Source organism: Dicentrarchus labrax, unplaced genomic scaffold (genome assembly GCF_905237075.1).
Source record: "Dicentrarchus labrax unplaced genomic scaffold, dlabrax2021, whole genome shotgun sequence".
Lineage (NCBI taxonomy): Eukaryota > Metazoa > Chordata > Actinopteri > Moronidae > Dicentrarchus > Dicentrarchus labrax.
The window spans coordinates 17,119,725-17,139,760 of NW_026136704.1; the positions used below are offsets into that span (position 1 = coordinate 17,119,725).

The 20,036-nt window shown below is 38.8% G+C and overlaps 1 protein-coding gene across 5 annotated transcripts in view; it reads left to right on the top strand.

Annotated features, from left to right (window-relative positions):
* The first annotated feature begins 71 nt into the window (after positions 1-71).
* fam168a (family with sequence similarity 168 member A) overlaps positions 72-20,036 on the top strand; it is a 33,248-nt gene continuing 13,283 nt past the window's right edge. Inside the window, exons 1-4 of one of the 5 annotated variants that reach the window (XM_051396604.1) lie at positions 72-289; positions 15,082-15,189; positions 15,878-15,969; positions 17,016-17,078. In XM_051396604.1, coding sequence (XP_051252564.1) covers positions 15,128-15,189; positions 15,878-15,969; positions 17,016-17,078 — 217 coding nt within the window. In that variant the 5' untranslated portion in view covers positions 72-289; positions 15,082-15,127. Of the gene's footprint in view, positions 290-9,883; positions 11,878-15,081; positions 15,190-15,877; positions 15,970-17,015; positions 17,079-20,036 lie in introns of those variants that run through there. The other 4 variants (XM_051396605.1, XM_051396608.1, XM_051396606.1 and 1 more) reach the window with 4 other exon arrangements.

Below are 20,036 nucleotides of genomic sequence, written 5' to 3' on the forward strand. Positions count from 1 at the left end.
TATGTTATCGTCTGCCCACCCCCCCTACTCCCCAACTCCCCTCCTCCTCCTCCTCTTCTCCTTGCATCCCTGCATCCCTCCCTTCCTCTCTCCCTCCCGGCAGTGCATCCCCATCCCCCACACACGGTGGACGTCTCTTCGGGTGAAAGCTGTCTTCCCTGCGCAACTGGCCCGACAAAACGTTGCTGTAGCAGAGCCAGTCCGCACCGACCTGAGGCAGAGCAGACACACGGGAGAAAGCACGTACGCACACGGGGACTCTTTTTTGTTGTTCGACCGAGTGACTTTGGTAAGTCTCATACGCTGTATTTTTTTTTTTTTTTAGTATTATGGAGGACAGGAATGTCCATGTGTCGAGTTGCTAGTTGTTCGTTTCTTTCTGTCTCCCCCCCTCCTCCTCCTCCTCCTCCGTATCCCTTCAATTGTCCTCCGTGGTGGCTACAGTGGGGGAACTAGCGGGCTAAGCTAAGAGTGCTAGCTTAAAATAGCGGATTCAAACTGGTAGTTGTCGTCTTGGTGATGGTTGTAACGTTTTATGGTTTGCCCCCGGGGGTGGGGTAAAATTAGCCACTGTTGCCCCGGTGCAGTTCGGTCTGACCCTACTGTGAGGGTTTTTCACTGTCATTTGCTAATCTTTGCCCCGGCTAGCTCGCTAATTAGCACTTTCAGTAGCGTGTGCCGAGGGATGCGGGGATGCTACGGCGGCTATAGCTGTTGTCTTTTCGGGCTAGCAGGCAAGCTAAGCTAACGTTAGTATTATAGATTCCTGTGCGGGGTGCTTCGGGATGCTTAAATAGCCATGCTAACGCCGGCTAATCTGGCGATAATTGGCAAGATGGCATCTCGGAGTTGTTATCTAGAAATCGGTGGATTTTCAAAATGGTGTCTTAAGCTTGTTTGAGTGTGACCATTTTTTTTTTTTTGTCCGACCATTGCTGTTTTGGCGTTGCTTGCTATCTCAGGAATGCAGTGAACTGCCAGTGCATGCAGTACTCTGATAGATATATCATTACATTAAACCGCTGATGTGGTGAGATATATATATATATATATATATAGATATATAGATATAGATATATAGATATATATACATATATATACATACACACACACCAATGCCTGTGTACTGGGCGGCCTCCGGGCTGCGACTACTATTAGGAACAAAACCATTGTATTTTGCAGTGGAGCTAAATGTGCCTTTAACAGAGTTTTTGTACTGCATATGTGGTGCCTCTTTGGGAAAAAAAAAAAAAAAAGTATTGCGTCTGTATTGCATGCGGAAATGTTTGCACACTGGATTTTAGTGGTTCACCTTTTATACATCTGCGCACTTCACTTAGGTTCACCATAAACATGTGGTTCCTCTTGAGGTTCAGTCTTAGCTACATGAAGACCCCGGCTAAGGTCAGAATAAGTATTACATGCAAAATGCAGATTTATCTTGCTATGATTGATGGAGACATTAGGACAGAAACTAATTATTTTCAGTCGATTAAAGAAAGTCTAAAACAATAAAAGATGGCCATTGTTATTTCTCAGAGCCAATAATGGCATCTTTAAATAGCTGTATTGTTTGACAGATTGTCCCAAACTAAATGTTTAGATCTTACAATGACAATGAATAAACACTGTAAAGTAGCTATTCCTCCTGGATATAGAGAAAGTTTAGCATTTTTGATTCATAAACAAATTAAACAATTAAAAATCTCCTTAGTTAACAGTCAGCTATTTAAGTTATCAATCCTTTCAGCACTATTCGAGTATCTCTGTACTCGCTGACAACTCAGAATACAAAAACTAAACGGAGCTTCAGGATTACACAAAATGCTAAAAGCGTATTCTTCCTTTCTCTCTTATGACTAGTCTTATCAGTGAAATGAATTCTCTTCATGATCATCTCTTTTTTGGGGGCGGATTACCTGCTTTAGTCACTGACTGCTAATCCCATTTAATTCAAGAAGCCTTATCTGTCTAAAGGGATTTCTGAGATACTGCTGTTCTTTGCCCTCACCAGAGCAGCACGGTGTAAATAAACTGTGTACAGTTCAAATATTATTCTGCAGAGACCGGAAGGATCACACATCTCCGTGTATTTTAAACATACAGTGAAGTTATTCTAAAACACATTACTTTATTGCTGTTTGTTATTATAATATCTAGTAGATGGGGCTGAACAACATGAGTCATATTGATTCCACCCAACAAAATAACCCACAGATTACAAAGACTGTCTCTCTCTTTTTATGACTAGTGAAATCAAGAAGCATCTGGCCACATTGGTGAAGTCATTAAATACAAGGACAATGGTCATCCTTGAGAAATCCACTCTCAAATTAAAGTGTATTTTGTGGCAGGATAAGAGCAAGTTATTTAAAAACAAACACAAAGTGTAGCTGAATTGAACTGAGCTCAATATCTGTCAAAGTGTTTGACGTATTTGCTTCTTCAGTATCATCTTCTAAGGTGACCCCTGTCTGCCATGCTAGAGGACAGGGGGTTGGGGTGTGAGGGCATGGGGTTTTTGGCATGCGTTGAGCACTGTCTCGTGTATGAATGGTGGGCTGTACAATGCAGCCGTAAAACTGTCAGACTATAGAAAGCTGGAGTCACTTAATGTTACGAGAGTCAGTGGTTCTATAAGAGACTTTTGTCTTTCTAGCACTTCATTCCCGTGTGGTTTCAACCACTTAATGAGTTGCTCATCAGAGATCCGTGAGCAAAATGCTTACAGACGGCAGCTTCCAGATTTGCCCTCCTCTGGTCTCCAGCCCACAGTCCTTCAGCTTGACCAACATTTTTTGCTATCATATCTAATTATCTATTTTTAATGGTTTACACTGTAAAACATGAAAAAAATTGTTGTGGGAAAAAAAGCAGCTCCCCGAAGCCCACAGTGAGGTTCCTGTATTGCCTTTTTTGTCCACCCCAACAGTCTTAAACCCAAAGTTATTATATTTACAAAGATATAAAACAAAGATAAGCAGTACATCCTCACATAGAAGAAGCTGGAACCAGTGAGTGTTAACATTTTTATTTGATAAATGACTTCCAAGAAAATGACTAACAACATAGCTATTAGATTAAGCATTTAACACTGAGGTGCCTGGGGTTATATTTCTAGGTACTACTTGTAGTGTAGTGCAGCAATGCTAAAGGAATACAGAAGAAATGATATGCACGACATGAAGTGTTAAAACAGTTAACAAACCGTACGTTGGTTTGGTGCTTACGTTTAATCAGTTCAATAAATGATCCACTCACACTCACATTACCTGGTCAGTGACCTTTTCACTGCATACCAACGATAATGAGGTAAGACAGCTTTACAGACGCAACACTCGATTCTCCTTTTGTCTTTGGTGTAGTTTGAACACGCTGGAAGGATCGTAACTATAGTGAAAAGGACACCGATCGTCAACTAATGTAGAGTTGCAACCAATGTTCATTGTCATTGTTGATTTAATGTGCAGATTATTTTCACAATTAATTATTTTGTCTATAAAACAGAAAATAGTGAAAAATGTTTCACAGAACCCAATATGACGACATCACCTCTTTTGTCTGACAACAGTCCAAAACACAAAGATATGTTTATATTTTTTTATTTTACAATAATATAAGACAAGGAAAAGCAGAATTGCTAGCATTATATTTTTTGTGATTTGCGCTTGAATTTATTGACTAATTGGGGCCTCGTACAAAGTTTGAAAATGCTCAAGTTTAACTGTTGTGCTTTCTTGATTAGAAATATGCATGAATTTAAAACAAATGTCCTTAAATGCTTGATTTTTAACGTAATCTGGCGTTTCATCTAAACAATCATGCAATCAACTTACATGCTCGCTAATAACTTATTTTAAGAGTTGGGTCTCTGACAACAGTGTTGTGTGAAGAACATGGGTGTGTGTGTGAGAGTGTGAGTGAGTGAGAAAGTGAGTGCAGTGAAGTCCGTTTTACGGAAAATGTACAGTGTAAGTTACAGTGAATAAAGGCTCCAGTTACAACCAGGGATGCACCAATATATCTGCCAAACAACAACAAGATGGCATTGACCGATATCAGTGGCTGATGTTTGCCTGTTCTGCCACATCGGTTTTGCGCTGGCTAAATGTTATTGGTTATTTACCACTTGGATATTGGGGAAATGATCACCTTCTGTTTTTCAGCACTGGCACACAAATACAGTGTGGTCCACACAGCAGTATGAGTAGCATTAAGTCACAGAGGGTTATGTTTGTAGATTCCTTTGTTTTCCTGGCACAAAGGGGCAAATAAATAATGATGTAAAAACACTATCGGCCCAGAATTTCCCCATTGGTAATTTGCATCCCTGTTTACGCCCAAAGTAAAGCTCCGATGTGTTTCTCAACTGCTGGAAAAGTGAAGGGGGTAAGTATTTAGACAACGTCAGACACTGTGCATGGAGGGGGGACTAGATATTTTTTTAAATCACACACTTGGATATAATTTTGTCAGTAAATTAACATAATGATAACTGTTGTTGTTAAGGCCTCCTCAGTAGCATGATGCTATATGTACTACTATGGTGGCCTGCAGTCACTTTGTAGAATCAGTGCACCGATGTACCACATTACTCATTGTTTTTATACGATCAGCCCTTTAACATGTACCTGAACAGATTCCTGATCAGCATTGTCTGGATAAATCATTGCTTGGTGATTGATCTGTGTGTGTGTGTATAATGTGGCAGGTTGGAATAAAGGACTAGGATAAAAGGTTGTGAACTGATCCCTGGAGGCAAAGCTGTAATGCATTCAGCTGTCTGTCATATGGGCGTTCTACAACTGTCTGCATACACACGTGTCTGCACTGCAGGCTGTTGTTTGATGATCAATAGTATTATTTCATGTTGTTGTCCACCAGCAGTTCAAAATTAACATATATTTAATTAAACCCAGAATAATACTTGAGTCAAGAGTTCAAGCAAAATCTTTAATGTGCCAACAGGAGGATTATAATCTTGTGTTGTTAATGGGCACTTTGTACCACAACACAATGCAGAACGTTAATGAAGGAGCAAAAAAAGGAGAAATTGTCTAGAGTGATGTGACTGCTGCTATGACGGCTCAGCTAACAAAGAAAAAGACATTTTGCCGGCTATCAGTTAACATTAAGTTTAAGTTCAAAATTGTCAGCAGAGGAACATTTTTAGTTCATTTTCACGTTCATATTTTTATTCGCTTTAATGGTAATAAAACACATTTCACACTTCTCCAATGCTAGTGTCTAAACAAACCAAGTTTAGTTACAATTTTGCCTTCAATGTCACCACATTAATTGCTTGTAAACAGATCGGGTGAAAAATAATCGACACCCGAAACCAAGATTACTGGTTTCTGTCATATTTTTCTCCGAGATATAAATAGAAGTGTTCACCTGTCACATGTTAGCAACTGGCATAGAACCTGGTCGCCATGGTGAAATGCAAAGGGGTTGCACTGCTGTATGCATTTATCGAAAAAATCCATCTTTAACACCTTTTATAAAAGATAGAAAATAACAAAGTAGAGGCTAATATGTCGCCTTTTTATGTTGCACCTTGACATCCATCAGCGCATGTCTGCTACTGAAACGTGATGCGGTGCACAAGTTTAATGTATACTAGTATGCAATAGGGACACAGTGTTTGTGTTTTGGTTCTCTACACCGAGAACCCTGCTGTATCTAATCACCTAACCGAGAGCTAGCTTACACCTGGGACACTATATGAATGGGTCTTTTTCACAGAGGACATTTTAACCAGAAGGTCGGAAAGTACAAAAATAATAACATTATCGAGGGCTGAATTTGTTTTAGGTTCTTCAGTTTAATGGTAACACATGTGCTTTTTTCTACTATGACAACTGAACCACAGCAACAATGTAATAATTATTTATGGTATAAGTTGCGTTTGCTAGTTTTTGACAGGCTCCAAAACAAACTGCTAATAGACAGACACGCTAAACTATTAGCTCATAAAGTTGGCATGACTGTTGACAAATAGTTGGCTACTTACACATCCAGCAACTACTGAGAAAAATATCTAACTCTGTCATTTTAGCAACGTGTGCAGTGTGTTGTGGGTAGTTGGCAGACAAAAAGACGAAAGAAAGAAAAGACAAAGGCGTAACTGTCTCTGTATGTTTGTAAAAAGGTTGAAATATCAGCGGCCACTAAGGCAGTAATTGTGACAGGCATTGATCAGCCACTCTTTAAAGTCCCTACTTATTAATAACGGTGACTCTGTGCAAATAGATGGTAAATATTACTGGTTGCTATTTAGCAAGTCCCACCTCTGCTGCAGGCAATAATGCCTGTGCGCAGTTAATATTGCCTGGAGGTATTGATCGTTTATCATGGGTTTAACCGCCAAGTCCTCGCTCACAAAGCTGTCTGTTCTCGTGTGTGTGTGTGTGTGTGTGTGTGTGTGAGCATTTGCGGGTTTGTGTCTGTGCGTGTGTGTTTTTCTCCTCTGTAACTTATTATGAATCCATGCACTTGGAATGGGGTTTCACTTTTTATAACCACTGCCTTTTAGAACTTGGTAGGAGCTCATTTAACTTTTATTATTTAAACCAAAAGCTTAACTAAGTGCTTAATTGTTCTCCCAAGTTTCTTGCAAGATTGTGGCCTTTTTCCGTAATAAATATCAATCAAACTAGTGACAACACGAGAGTTTCAGCCTTGCACAGTAGCTCGTTATTTGCTCTTCCATCTTAATTGTGTTGATGTGGCATTTCTAAGTAATCAATAAAAATTGATGCACCTCTTTCAAGCAGTCAATAATTTGGAACACCTTTTGAGCTTTGATGCTTGCGGGAAGTGTGCCTTGTAGACACGCATACAGAAAGCTACTGGAACAGGCTAGGGATAAATCAGTGCCTTTTTTATATTGTCATTACACAGTGTTGAAGATGCATTTGTACCATGCATGGACATGACAGTCAGCTTTTTTTAATTTACTAATTATGCAGCTTTTAATAGCTCATCTATCATGGAGGCAATCAGCATGGGTAGATACACACATAGTATCTATAGATATCTCTTGGCAAACCGTTCTCTCCATTTGTCATCCATCCAACAATTTTGTTGCCTGGTGTGAAATTAGTGCTACAGCCTCATTAGGCGACCAGCATGGTGGTAGACCTCTAGTCTTGTTTCCAGTATCGTTCAGGCCCACTATCAATGTTATAATTCCCAGGTTGCTGTGAAAACTCATTAAAAGTCAAATTACTTGATGCTCCCTTTTAAAGAAAGTTATACAGAAGCCTCTAATTAACACCTTAAATAAGGACTTGTTTTGTTGGGGACAACTTTATCAACACCCTCGCTAGTCCTTTTAACCTCAGTGAAGGTAATGCCATTAACCCTTTGAAATCATAAACTGGGTAACTTTAGGTTTCTTTCTGTATAATCCAATCATAATGTTACATTATATGTCTAAAGCACCCATACTGATACCAAGAGTAAAATAACCACTGTTCTTTAATTGACACAATGCTACATCATCAGTAACCTCTACAGAGGTGTAGTATTGATATCTTAACCTAAGTGTGACGCTCATCAGTCTGACCTCAGCGTCTCTTCCTAAGCGTGTATTAGAAACCAAGGACCACAGCGGGGGTAGAAATCTCCATAAATGGATCATGTTGAAGGGTATTTAATTCACAGTATAGGCGCTTTGCGCATGAAAAACATTTCCATTTTCAGTGGGCCGGCACAATATTGTCACATAATCCAGAGATGCAGGCCCATGTGTGACTGATGAGATGATTTTGTAAAGGAGAATAGAAGAGGAGGAAGCCAGCACAGAGAAAAGGGCAGATGCTGTCCCAAAGTGTATAGTGCTGTCCTAGATCTAAAATAGCCCTGGGCGGCTAAGAGCTCGTTGCTGCAGGGCAGGTCTGATTATGTGTGTGTGTGGGGGGGGGGGTTCTGATTCCATCACACTGCCTTTGAATATTATCGTAAGATGGATGTGGTTGATTATCAATGTCAGTTCTGATTGTGATCACAGGCACTACATGGTCTGTCCCTCAGGCCCGTTTTGTTTGATATCATGCTGCAGTTAAGACTTCTGCTCCATTAAAGGCCCTGAAAACCTATTTTCTTTATCAGCTTCATTATCCTACATGAGCACAAGATTTTCTATCCATGAATATTTGATATAATAGAGAAATACTACGTTTAATACAGCTTTACTTGTCAGTGGTCGGTAGTACAGTAACAGTAGGTAACAATTATTTTCATTATAAAAAAACGTTTTCGCTTTTCTTTTTCTTGATTTTCTCATAATAAAATGTAAAAATAAACAATGAAACATGTCCAAGACATTCACCAGAACCCAAGGTAAAAAAATTGAAAACTTGTTTTGTCAGTTCAAAACCCAAAGGGGTTCAATTAATTATTGTAGGAGACAAAGGATGAGGAAACATTCACATTTGAGAAGCTGGAACCAGTGAATTTTGTGATTTGTTTGCTTTAAAAAAAGGTGTCAATCAATTAACCATTACAGATACATTTTCAACAGTACGGTGAACCGATGCTACAGTAATATGCAATAGAATAAAATCAACAAATAGGTAACAGCCCACCTAATGTAGGTATATTACACGTGTGGCTCATTATCTAGGCAGGTATTTACCGTATTTGGAAGATTAATTGGTCTGTAAGGAAGAAAATACAATTGACACACCACAATACACTCAGCAGTTTATTGTCTTACATCTTTTCTTTCTGTTTCCTTCTTATATGACCCAAGTGAAACGCTGCCTTTCTGGGGATTAAAAAAAAAAAAAAAAAGAAGAAGCTGTTCGTTTCTATTCTCTCCTGTGCTGAAGTGTGATGACGCCCACCGGTTTTGATTTGTTGCTTAAAGAGTAGATGCCTGGTGAGGTATTATGTGGGAGGATAGAGTCGGTGTGGGGGTTGTGTTGTATTGTACATGTTCTCTAGGAATGGTAGCTCTTTGTGTGTGTGTGTGTGTGTGTGTGTGTGTGTGTGTGTGTGTGTGTGTGTGTGTGTGTGTGTGTGTGTGTGTGTGTGTGTGTGTGTGTGTGTGTGTGTGTGGTTTATTCTTTCACAATCCTTCCCTCATTATTACCTCTTCTGGTCCCCTTAGGCTACAGGAATCTCCCTTTATGGAGTGGAACCAACATTATTGTTTTGAACATGCACATATTTATATTAAATATGTGAACTTTGAAGATACGGAGCAAGACTTCAATGTCTGTCACCTTACTGACTCACACCCAACATTCAAAGAGACACACACACACAAGTACCCCACACCACACAAAAACACACAAAACACAGCTCTGTTAGCATGCAGGCTAGCAAGCTGTCTTTTTGTACTGAAGCCTTGAGGCTATAGCTTGTGAGTTCAGCCCAAATGAAGTCCCACTAATAGAGTTTGAGCTTAACAAAGTCCTGAAAAGTAACTCAGGTTAAGCCAGGAGCACAAAGGTCTCCTTAACAATGTCAGTCAGTGGTGAATGAATCCCTGATGTGTGTGTGTGTGTTCTTGTGTAAGAAAATGAGCTCCCAATACAATTTGATATCAGTAGTAGGGGTTGTAGCTGAAGTGATAAGTCGATTGACAGAAAAATAACTAGCAACTATTTTGTAACTTGTGCAAAAATGGTAAATATTTGCTGATTCCACCTTCTCAAAAGTGAGGATTTGATGCTTTTTTTTTTTTTGTCATTCATAATGTTTGAGGAGATAAAAAAAAAGTCTTTGGCTCTGGTGAATTATAATTCATTATTTTTATTTCTCACAATTTTCTTACATTTTATACAAATAACAATTGAACAGATTAATCATTAATGAAAATTAATTGTTTGCTGCAGCCCTAGTTGTGGTATGTTCAGTGATTTGGTATCACACAATATATTTGAACTGTTATGTTGTGCTATGGCAGCATTTATCATGCGTCACATGAAGGCTGCTCCATAGCAAGTGAGAAGAATCTTGAATGATAAGTGTACATTAGTATTTAGACAGTGTGGTAATAATAAACCACCTACAGAAACTACTAAACCAGTCAAATCAGAATTGTAAAAAAACAGGACACGATGTCTTTTGGCAGCAGTGTCAGTTTTCAGTGCAAATCCAATTTTCGGATGAAATGATTTTTCATTGTCGCAGTATCCTAGGAGGGTAGCAGGGAGAAAAAATGAAGTGAAACTGTATTCCATGTTGAGGATGGCAGGCTGGAGTAAAAATTGTGGTACCATGGTCACTGGTTTGATTGTCATACCTACTGAAAGGTGTAATAGCTGTCAGCAGATGAGTGAAAATACTTTGGGTCACATGTTCATTTTCATCATCGCTGTCTGAGTCCCCTGTGAGCAGCAGCCCTTTGACTGATGGAGGATGTTATACTGCAGATAACCCTGCCGTCTTCAAAGTCAGTGCTGTTGGTTCTGTTTGTTTCCAGCTGAGGAAGGAACGATAAATCATTCCTTACAAAAAGCAGCTCACACAAAATGTGTTCATGGCATAAGTGTAAATGGTAGTGTAGCTGACAAAAAATAGCCAATCTAGATTCAGACCATCTGTTTGTGACCAGTTAGCCCTCAGTGGCTACTGGCCATATACAGCATATGTGTACATCATGTACCTGCAGCTCCTTCACAGTAAAATCTTTGTATGCCAGTAATGCTACTGTACTTCAACTACAAAGCTTCAGTTTGACAAATTGAATGCATGTTCATGCAGATGCAGTACTCAGTGGTATCAGCTCTTTAAATGGTTGCTTCCTGCCATTTTAAAACGTATTCTAGCAAAGCATTTATATATTTTTCTCCTGTGTGTTTGAATGAATAACAATTCATAAGAATGATGGCCATCTGATTGATTCTGATCATTTTAAGTAGTTAATCAAATCAAAAATGCACAGTTCAACAGTTCTTGACGGTAAATGTTTTACAATGAGTGATTTGAAGTCAATATGTTAAGCTCCAGAAATTTGTGTGTGCATTTTTAATTATACGAGACATTTATTGGCTGATTAATCTAGATCTGCAATCACTAGACGATTAATCGATTAGTTGAGCAACAGAAATGTATCAATTATTTGTTCCAAAGTAATTTTTCTTCCAGCTTGTCAGTTGTGAGGATTTGCTGCTTTTCTTTGTCTTATCTTTGTGGTTTGGGGGTGTTGTTGTTTGGACCAAACAAGACATTTGAAGGCTTCTGGGAAATGAGGTTTGTATTGTGAGAAATTGAGTATTTACTACTTTCTGACATTTCATAGACAAATTGATTAATGGAGAAAATAATCAGACGATTGCTCGATTAATAAAAATGATTTTAAGTTGAGCTCTAGATTAATCAAATAATTGAACACAATAATAAATTAATTAGAAATGATGAACATTATCTGCAACCCTACACAGAGAACTGATATTGTCTGACTCAAGTGTGGTATATAAGTGCACTTCCTAAAATTGTTCCCTTTTAAGGGTGTAGCACTTCATTGCACTTCACAACTCAAGCCCTTGATTCCCAAGGTGCCCAGCAGCAATTAGTGTTTGCTGGTGTCTGTCACTAAGCAAGCATTACATTTTCAGGCCACCGAACATATGGTGTGTGATTTTTATTCCTTTTCTTTATGAAGTATGCTTTAAGGGCCTAAAATGCTTCCACACAATAGAGGAGATGTGTAGACCTCTTCTCATCTTTACACTCTGTCCTTCAAATAAATGTCCTAACTGAATGTCCTCTGGAGAATTGTCTTTTACAACAATGGATAGTGGTCTGTCGAACAGAAGGTCTTCTGGCTAGAAAGAAGCTTTTTTTTTTTTTTTTTTCAGGAATTGAAAGCCTGTAGCGCCTCATCATCACCTCCCCCTGAAAACAAAGGGAGTTGTGGTTAGACCCTCCTACTCATCACATGCATCTCTGCCATCCTCTGTTCCTCACACACCTTCATTAGACGCACTGTGGTGCCCCTCTTGTTCTCATCCATTCACTTTTTGTCACCTTTGCCTACACACACACACACACACACACACACACACACACACACACACACACACACACACACACACACACACACACACACACACAGGCTGAAACAGATGAACACACTGGTCTTTACTCTATTCAGTCACAGCTGTAATTGGGTATGTGTTGTGCTTGTAGCATTAGACCTTAGGGTTAGCTTAGCCACCTGTCCATGTGTTAATGGACATAGTTCCCTCACTCCAGACAAGTGCGCGACAACATGAAGAACCCCCCCGATTAATGTAATATTTGATGATAGTGCTTACATGGCTTGTTGTAGCTTTGATTTGATGGTTTTGTTTAATAATCGCCTGCTAGGATTGTGAGAGCCTATTGAAAATTTTGTGCCACAAGATAACTCAAAACAAATTATAAGACTAAGTTGGCTAATGGTGCTAGTATGGCTACAACAAAATGATGACAATAATGGAGATTTTAATAAAAAAAATGTAAAAAGAAAACATAATTTTTAGGAATAAAAATCAGCCTGGACTGAACCATCTCTATCATAATCAAAGTAAAAAAATAAAAAATAGCACCAACCATGCTGGTAAAATATGCAAGTGACTTTTATATAGGCTTCACTCACCAGCTAAAAATGTAAACACTGACTAGCCATTTGGCAGGTGAACAAAAAAGTTAATTTTACACCCTGAAATTGTAACTATTGGATGGATCGTGATCTTCTCTTCTCTTGATCCCCAGAGAATGAGTCCTAATGACTTCTCCGGCGTGACCTGCAGGTTAACATTTGTGGTTTAAAGTTAATTGTATCAACACCTATTTGATGGATTTGCAGGAAATTCAGTACAGACATTCATGTTGCCCTCAGGATGAATTGTAATAATAACTTTGGGGATCCTTTTTAACTTTTCATCTCGCACCATTATCAGGTCAATTTATCCAGCACGTTGATTTATGACAAAATACCTGCAAATCTAATCACTTCAGTCTTAGCTCTATCTTGTTTTAAGTGTTTAATACCAGTTGTTGGTATTCTCACTTCAGTATGTTAACATTGTCATTGTGAGCATTTTAGTATGTTGACTAGGGCTGTAAGAAAAATATAGTTACTTGAGTATTGTGATATTTTGTTTTGTGATATTGTAACAATTCTCAAAAACACTATCGATCTTTGTGTTTAAACCTCCAAACGTTGGATAGCAGTGTTATTATTGCATGTTAACTTTTAACTCATTTTTTGCATATAAACGAGAATTATTATTATTATTGACTGATAATTAATCAGCTGTAATGTAATTTTCCCGATATAATACAAATTTCACATTAGCAGCCAATAATTGATCTGCCCTGATAATTCCTTACTTTGAAAGCATTTTGGAAAAATCAGTCATTGTATTTTTAAGGTAATCCAGTTAAGCTGTTTCATTTAAATGTGGCAGTCGCAATAATGTTTCTGTTTTGCTTTTAATCTTGTTAATAATCAGACGTTTGCATGTAGATGCACTGATTAACTGAGGTGGAGAAATCTAATGATAAATAAAAGGAAGAAGAGAGGCAGAGAGGAATGAAAGGTGGGAGGCAGAGTAGTCCTAGAGGAAGGAATTAAAGCACAGCAGATACAACAGATTAATGAGGAATGTAGTGCAAGATGTGTTCGGAAATAGGTAAATCAGTTCCCCAGGGACATTTTTTTGTTATGAGATATGAGTAATGAACCAGAGTTGACATATCCCCGCTATTTTTTTGTTACACACCCACTAACACACAGGTTTTTGTTCGTTTTTTGGGGGGGGCATGCATATGTGTGTTGCAAGGAATTAATTTGCAAAAACAACTAGAAAGCAACTGCACCCATGTGTTTTGAGCTCACATTCAGTTTTTAAGTGTGTTTGGGCGTATTGACGTCAGCGTTCCTGGACAGAGCATTGAAATGCCTCCTTGCCTAATTGGTGAAGTGTCACTTGGTGCTGTTTGGCATCACCGCCGTACAGATTGTACCTAGGAATTATGACAGCAAAACTCTAGTCATCTAAAGGATTTATTTACCAGCCATGAACAACAGGCCAGGATGGATCGGTCAGATTGAAGTTGGAAATGTGTCTTTTGGTACAGTCCAATTCACAAATGTATAAATCTACAGGAAGCGGAATTATACAGATTAATTTTGACAGTCTGTACATGGTAAATGGGTGGGTGATGTGCTGTGTACAGAGAGCTTGCCACAGCATATTTCACGCTGTCTTCTACAAGGCGCACGACAGCCACACATAAAAACCAGACAGAACTGGCCTGATCACTGCCATCGCACAACCAGGACCCATCTCCTTCAGAAACGGAAGCGAAAATCAACACACGATACACATGAATGCAAATAACATGCATCTCTCACACACACACACACACACGTACACACACACCTTTCCTCTCTTTATTTATTCCTCAGCTCTTCCGCTCTGTGTTTGTGCAATGCTCTTGTGGTTTTGGCTCATGTGTGTACTGGATCATGCTTACTCACGGTGCGAGATCTGGCCTATTTGTACTATGTTTTGTTCTCCGTCCTATTGTTTTGCTTTCCGTCACTTTGCCCGCTCACTGGGTGTGTTATGCTTTTTCATTTGGCTGTCTTAATGTTTGCTTTGCTGCTTGTATTTGATGTTCTATACACACATTACATATGTATATATACGTATACACTCATACCTCAGTTTCTCTTGGACACGTCACATAGGCCCTACATACACAAGGCTATTTCACCTGCCAGTACTGCTAGAAACAACCTAAGTACACATAGACAACTGATGGCATAAGAGAGTTTGTGCACACAACAGATGCAAACAGTCAATTTTTCACAATATTTGCATAAATTCCATGCAGTGTTTTGTATTTAGCACAGTTATTTAAATGCATTTATTGGTGGCTAAAGACACAGCAGTTACCACAAACACTCACTCAAACACGCCGTCTAAATCACTGTCCCCCTGCTGCTGTCACTAACCATTTGCTGTTGCACTGGTGCTTGCTTTTTGCTGTTTATTTTATTTTATTTTAATTTTTTCCTTCTCCTGTGTTCGTTGTAATCATGACCTCTCGCTGTTTTAATTTCAGATTTGCATATCCACTTCCACTCCTTCCTCATTTGCATACAGCAAGAATGGCGAGCGGGCATCCCACAGACAAATTCAGTTTCATGTATCAACCAGACACGCACAAGAGGTACGGGGCACGCATGCACACTCACACACACATGTACACGATTTCCCCATGCCCATATTCTCAAGGATCAGGTAAGTTGGAACAATAGAGGAGCATTTCTCGTCTACAATGGGAGACCCTTGGAGAAAGATGCCTTACGGGAGATGTAGTATAAATGGCTCCGTTAATGGGCACCTTCGCCCCAATCATTTCCAGCACCTTAAGGTTTCTGTGACCACTCCTCCGCTCAGTCCTGTAGTGGAAACCAGGCTGGTAGTGCTCGCCCTGCCTTTATTGGCGAAGTAGTGAAAATAAGGCAACAATTAGCTAGCTGTATTTAATGCCACACAGGAAACCAACCCATTATTTTCAGTGGATCCATGTGTCCTTGTGCTTTCCTGTCAGTACTTGTGCCTTTTTTTTATTCCAGCAGCAGTTTTTAAATACATGTCTTATGTTGAGCCTACTTGAGGGTGAAGATTCACGGGCGTGATTTATTTATTTATTTTTTGCATGCTGGAAAAATGCTTCAGCTGGATATATCGCCTTAAGAACCTGAGTTTGGGATTAATGTGCGTGTGTGCGTATGCTTGATAATCGTAAAACGTTTCTTTCTGATTTACATGGCTTACGTCTCTCTCCCTTCCATTTTTCTTCTGTCTTCTCTTATCCCCCTCTTTGCCACACTTTCTGTTTCTCGCTTTCTCAGTAAGAACAGGTTATCTTCAGCTATGAATCCAGTCTACAGCCCCGTTCAGCCTGGCACTCCATATGGAAACCCTAAGAACATGGCCTTTACAGGTAAGACGTACACATTTATCATCCACTGTAAACATGTTTTTAATGATGGCTGCAAGTGAGAAAACAGCACTGCTGAGTCAGTGAAAGACAGTTCTGCTAATGACTTCTCAATACTCCCAAAAGTTCTACTAGATTGACAATTGTCCGGTAAGAAAACACCTTCTTTTTTTAATAAATAGGTTATAATTAGTAAAGCTAATTTCAGGTTTTTTTTTTTGGTTCTAGAAAAAAAATTCAAGATTAAAAGAGCAATAGGGTTTGATTGACAGTCCTGTCGTCCATCCAGCTCGAGTGGTTTTTGCTTACTTGCCCCATCTTTGCTTCACTTGTTGCCACCATGTTGTTCACGTTTACATTTTTTTTTTTTACAAATTAATAATATATTTAATAATATTTGGTGCAGTGCAATAAGAGTACTGGTGTATCTCGCAGTTATGTGCTTTCACTCTTGTTTAGTTTTACATTTGCATGTAAACTAGAACATTTGACAAAGTCTGAGGAGCAGCATGTTTTTCAGGTATTAATTCCTGCCAGACTTGAAGTGTAACTACACCCTTCAATTCTGTTACCTCCTTCCCTCTCAGCAAATTTTAAAAAATGCATCAGAAAGCTGCAAAGGATAGTGACTTTAGGTGGCGTGGCCTCGACACTGACCCGAGTGATTGACAGACTGATCAGAGCAGTGTAGCAGGAACAGCGAGCTCGTTGTCAGAGCTGACCAGCCGTGAGCAAAAACTAAGATAAAAATCTTCCATGAAAGTGGATTTTCATATCCGCAAATCTGACTGCTAGTATATGAGCCCTGATATATCTTTACTATACTCACTCTGACTAGCAGACATCACCAGGAACGATGTAACAGAGAGGGATTAGCATACAACATTGTTGATTGTGATTTTAATTTGGATTTCAACAAAATTATTAACAAAATCACCTTCAAAAATAGGCTTCCTAAATTTCAGCCTTTTAAGTTGGTCTCAATTTTTTGCATTATAGCATTATATTGTAAAAATTAGTTGTTTTGTGAACTGGGTCTTGTTTTCCAGTGGATTATTTTCAAGTTGGCAGGCAACATTACACATGTCACCCTAAGAACATGGCCTTTGCAGGTAAGACGTACAAATTTATCATCCACTGTAAACATGTTTTTAATGATGGCTGCAAGTGAGAAAACAGCACTACTGAGTCAGTGAGAGACAGTTCTGCTAATGACTTCTTCATGCTCCCAAAAGTTCTATTACATTGACAATTGTTCAATTGACAATCTTTTTTATTTATTTTTTATTAATCTATAGGTTATAATTGGTAAAGTAATTTCAGGTGGTTTTTTTTGTTTCTAGTTGGAAAATATCAAGATTAAAAGAGCAGTAGGGTTTGATTGACCGGCCTGTCGTGCATCCAGCTTTAGTGGCTTTTGCTTATTTGCCCCATCTTTTCTCCACTCCGTTGCCACCATGTTGTTCACATTTACATTTACCGATTTATTAACTGGCAACAAATGGTAAATCCAGCACGTGCTTCACAACGCACCTTAGAAATCAAACTCTACCAGAACAATAGCTTAGTAGTGTTGCACCATCAGACTGTAAAACCATAATTGCGCTTACAAAATAGGATGCTAAATCCATATTGTTGTTGTGCAATTTTAGCATAGAAGACTACGCCCTTTTTTTCCCACAGTATATAGAATGCGTTTCAGAAGACAAAATGTACTTAGTGGGCATTTGAGCAAAGCCTTTATACTATGCCTCACAAACAACATATGGTTGCTGCAATAGAGAAGAGCTCACAGAAGTCAGTCAGAAAATCAGAAATTGTGATTCTCTATGCAGCAATGTAGTTTCCAGAGAAGTTGTGTACGATAAAGTGATAAAATACAAACTAGTAAAAAAAAAAAAAAAAAGATATTAACCTTCCTGGCATTTTCAGTGCAAGCGGGAGTTGATTCTGGATAGACATTGTTGGATACAAGGAAAAGGAAGGTATGAGATAATAGGCACACAGTGACTGATGTTAAGGACAACTTCACTGGATCAATCTCCCTCTGAGGAAGCAGAGTGAACCTGAACCTAAAGATGTAATTGTTTAGAGCTTTTAGTTGAACACACACACTGGCTTTCAGTGCAGTAGGTAAAGAACAGGTTGATGACATACATAGAGAAGATGGAAGAACACAGGTCATAAAAGCTTCTGTTAAAAAGCACATGATCTCGGACAAAGAGCTAGTCTCAGTCTCTTGTGTAACATTAGGTTAAACACTGTGACCAGATATACTTGAGACAAAGCCAGAGAAGCATAGACTCTTGCCTGTGTGAATTTTGAATAGCAGCTCCAAATTTTGACATCAAGTCAGCTGGTTAGATTTGTTCCGCTATACTGTAATATACCACAAAATACAGTCACTTTGGTCTCTGGGGATCTTTTTAACCTGATGCAGAAGCATGAAGCTGGGATAATGTGACTGCTCCATGATGTCATTTTACCAGCTACTCTGTGCTTTGTTAATATGTTCCACACTCATCACACTCACTTCCATTCTTCTTCCATCTCTTTGAATGTGCTGTAGGCTTTTATTTTTCCAAAAGGCAGTGCAAAGTTTGAACTACAGGTCAGAGGTGACTGCAGGAGGGATGGAAGTTTAGATTATGTATTCACTACCAAGCTTGTACATTCATTAGAAAATATTTGGTGCAGTGCAATAAGTGTACTGGTGTATCTCACAGTTATGTGCTTTCACTCTTGTGCAGTTTTTACATTTGCGTGTAAGCTAGAACATTTGACAAAGTCTGAGGAGCAGCATGTTGTTCAGGTATTATTTCCTGCCAGACTTGAATTGTAACTACACCCTTCAACTCTGTTACACCCCCCCTCGACCCCCCTCGAGTGGCCTCGACACTGACCAGAGCAGCGTAGCAGGAACAGCAAGCTCGTTGTCTGAGCTCACCAGCCGTGAGCAAAACTAAGATATCTTTTATCTTCCATGAAAGTGGATTTTCATATGTGCAAATCTGACTGCTAGTATATTACTTCTTCTGAATATGAGCTCTGATATATCTTTACTATACTCACTGTGTCCAACAGACATCACCAGGAACGATGTAACAGAGAGGGATTAGCATACAACATTATGCATTGTGATTTTAATTTGGATTTCAAAAAAATTCATTAATAAAATCACCTTCAGAAGTTTGTTCCTAAATTTCAGGCTTTTAAGTTGATCTCAATTTTGAGTTGCATTATACTGTAAATGTAGTTGTTTTGTGAACTGGGTCTTGTTTTCCAGTGGATTATTTCCAAGTTGGCAGGCAACATTACACCCTGAGATTCTGTGTTAAACACTGCCAACTCACCAATCGTCCACCGCTCTCTGTCAAGTTCAGATGTTGAATGTTACTCAGGTCAACTCATGAGATAAAAAAAAAGAAAAAGAAAAAAAGATGGTAACAGATGTTTAATACAGACACAACATGGCTTCATCTAAATGAGCTCCCAGTGACAAATTGTGAGGTAGTGATCGGTTTGCTAGGTGGTGTATACTGATGTTTTCTGTTTGTCAGTAAGCGCATGCATATCGAACTTAAAACACCTTGTTAATCATACTACTTCTGTGTGTTTTATATGGATGTAACAACATCTGCTGTGTTGTATCATTTAATGCAACACTTTGGATCAGTGCATATGATGAATTGAACAAGTCACCAGACATTTTGTTCGAAATCCTTTGAACCATGGAGTGCTGCAGCTGTTGAGCTCTGTTATTTTTCCAATTGAGGAACCATTCAGAATGAGCCAGACTCCTCGTTAAAGAGTCAGCTGGCTCATTCTCAAGTCTAAACTATTATGCTTAAGGCCGCAACTGATTAGTGCATCATATACTATATTGAGTAATCTATAACAATTAACTGTTGTACTCCCAATTTCCAGTCCAAAATGTTAGATTCAGAGAAAAGCGGTAAAAATTAGATGCAGGAAACAGAGGATATATTACTCTGAGCATTTATCAATGAATAAAGTAGTTTTTGTTGACTAATCGTTTAATCAGTAGTTAATAGTTTCAGCACTATTAT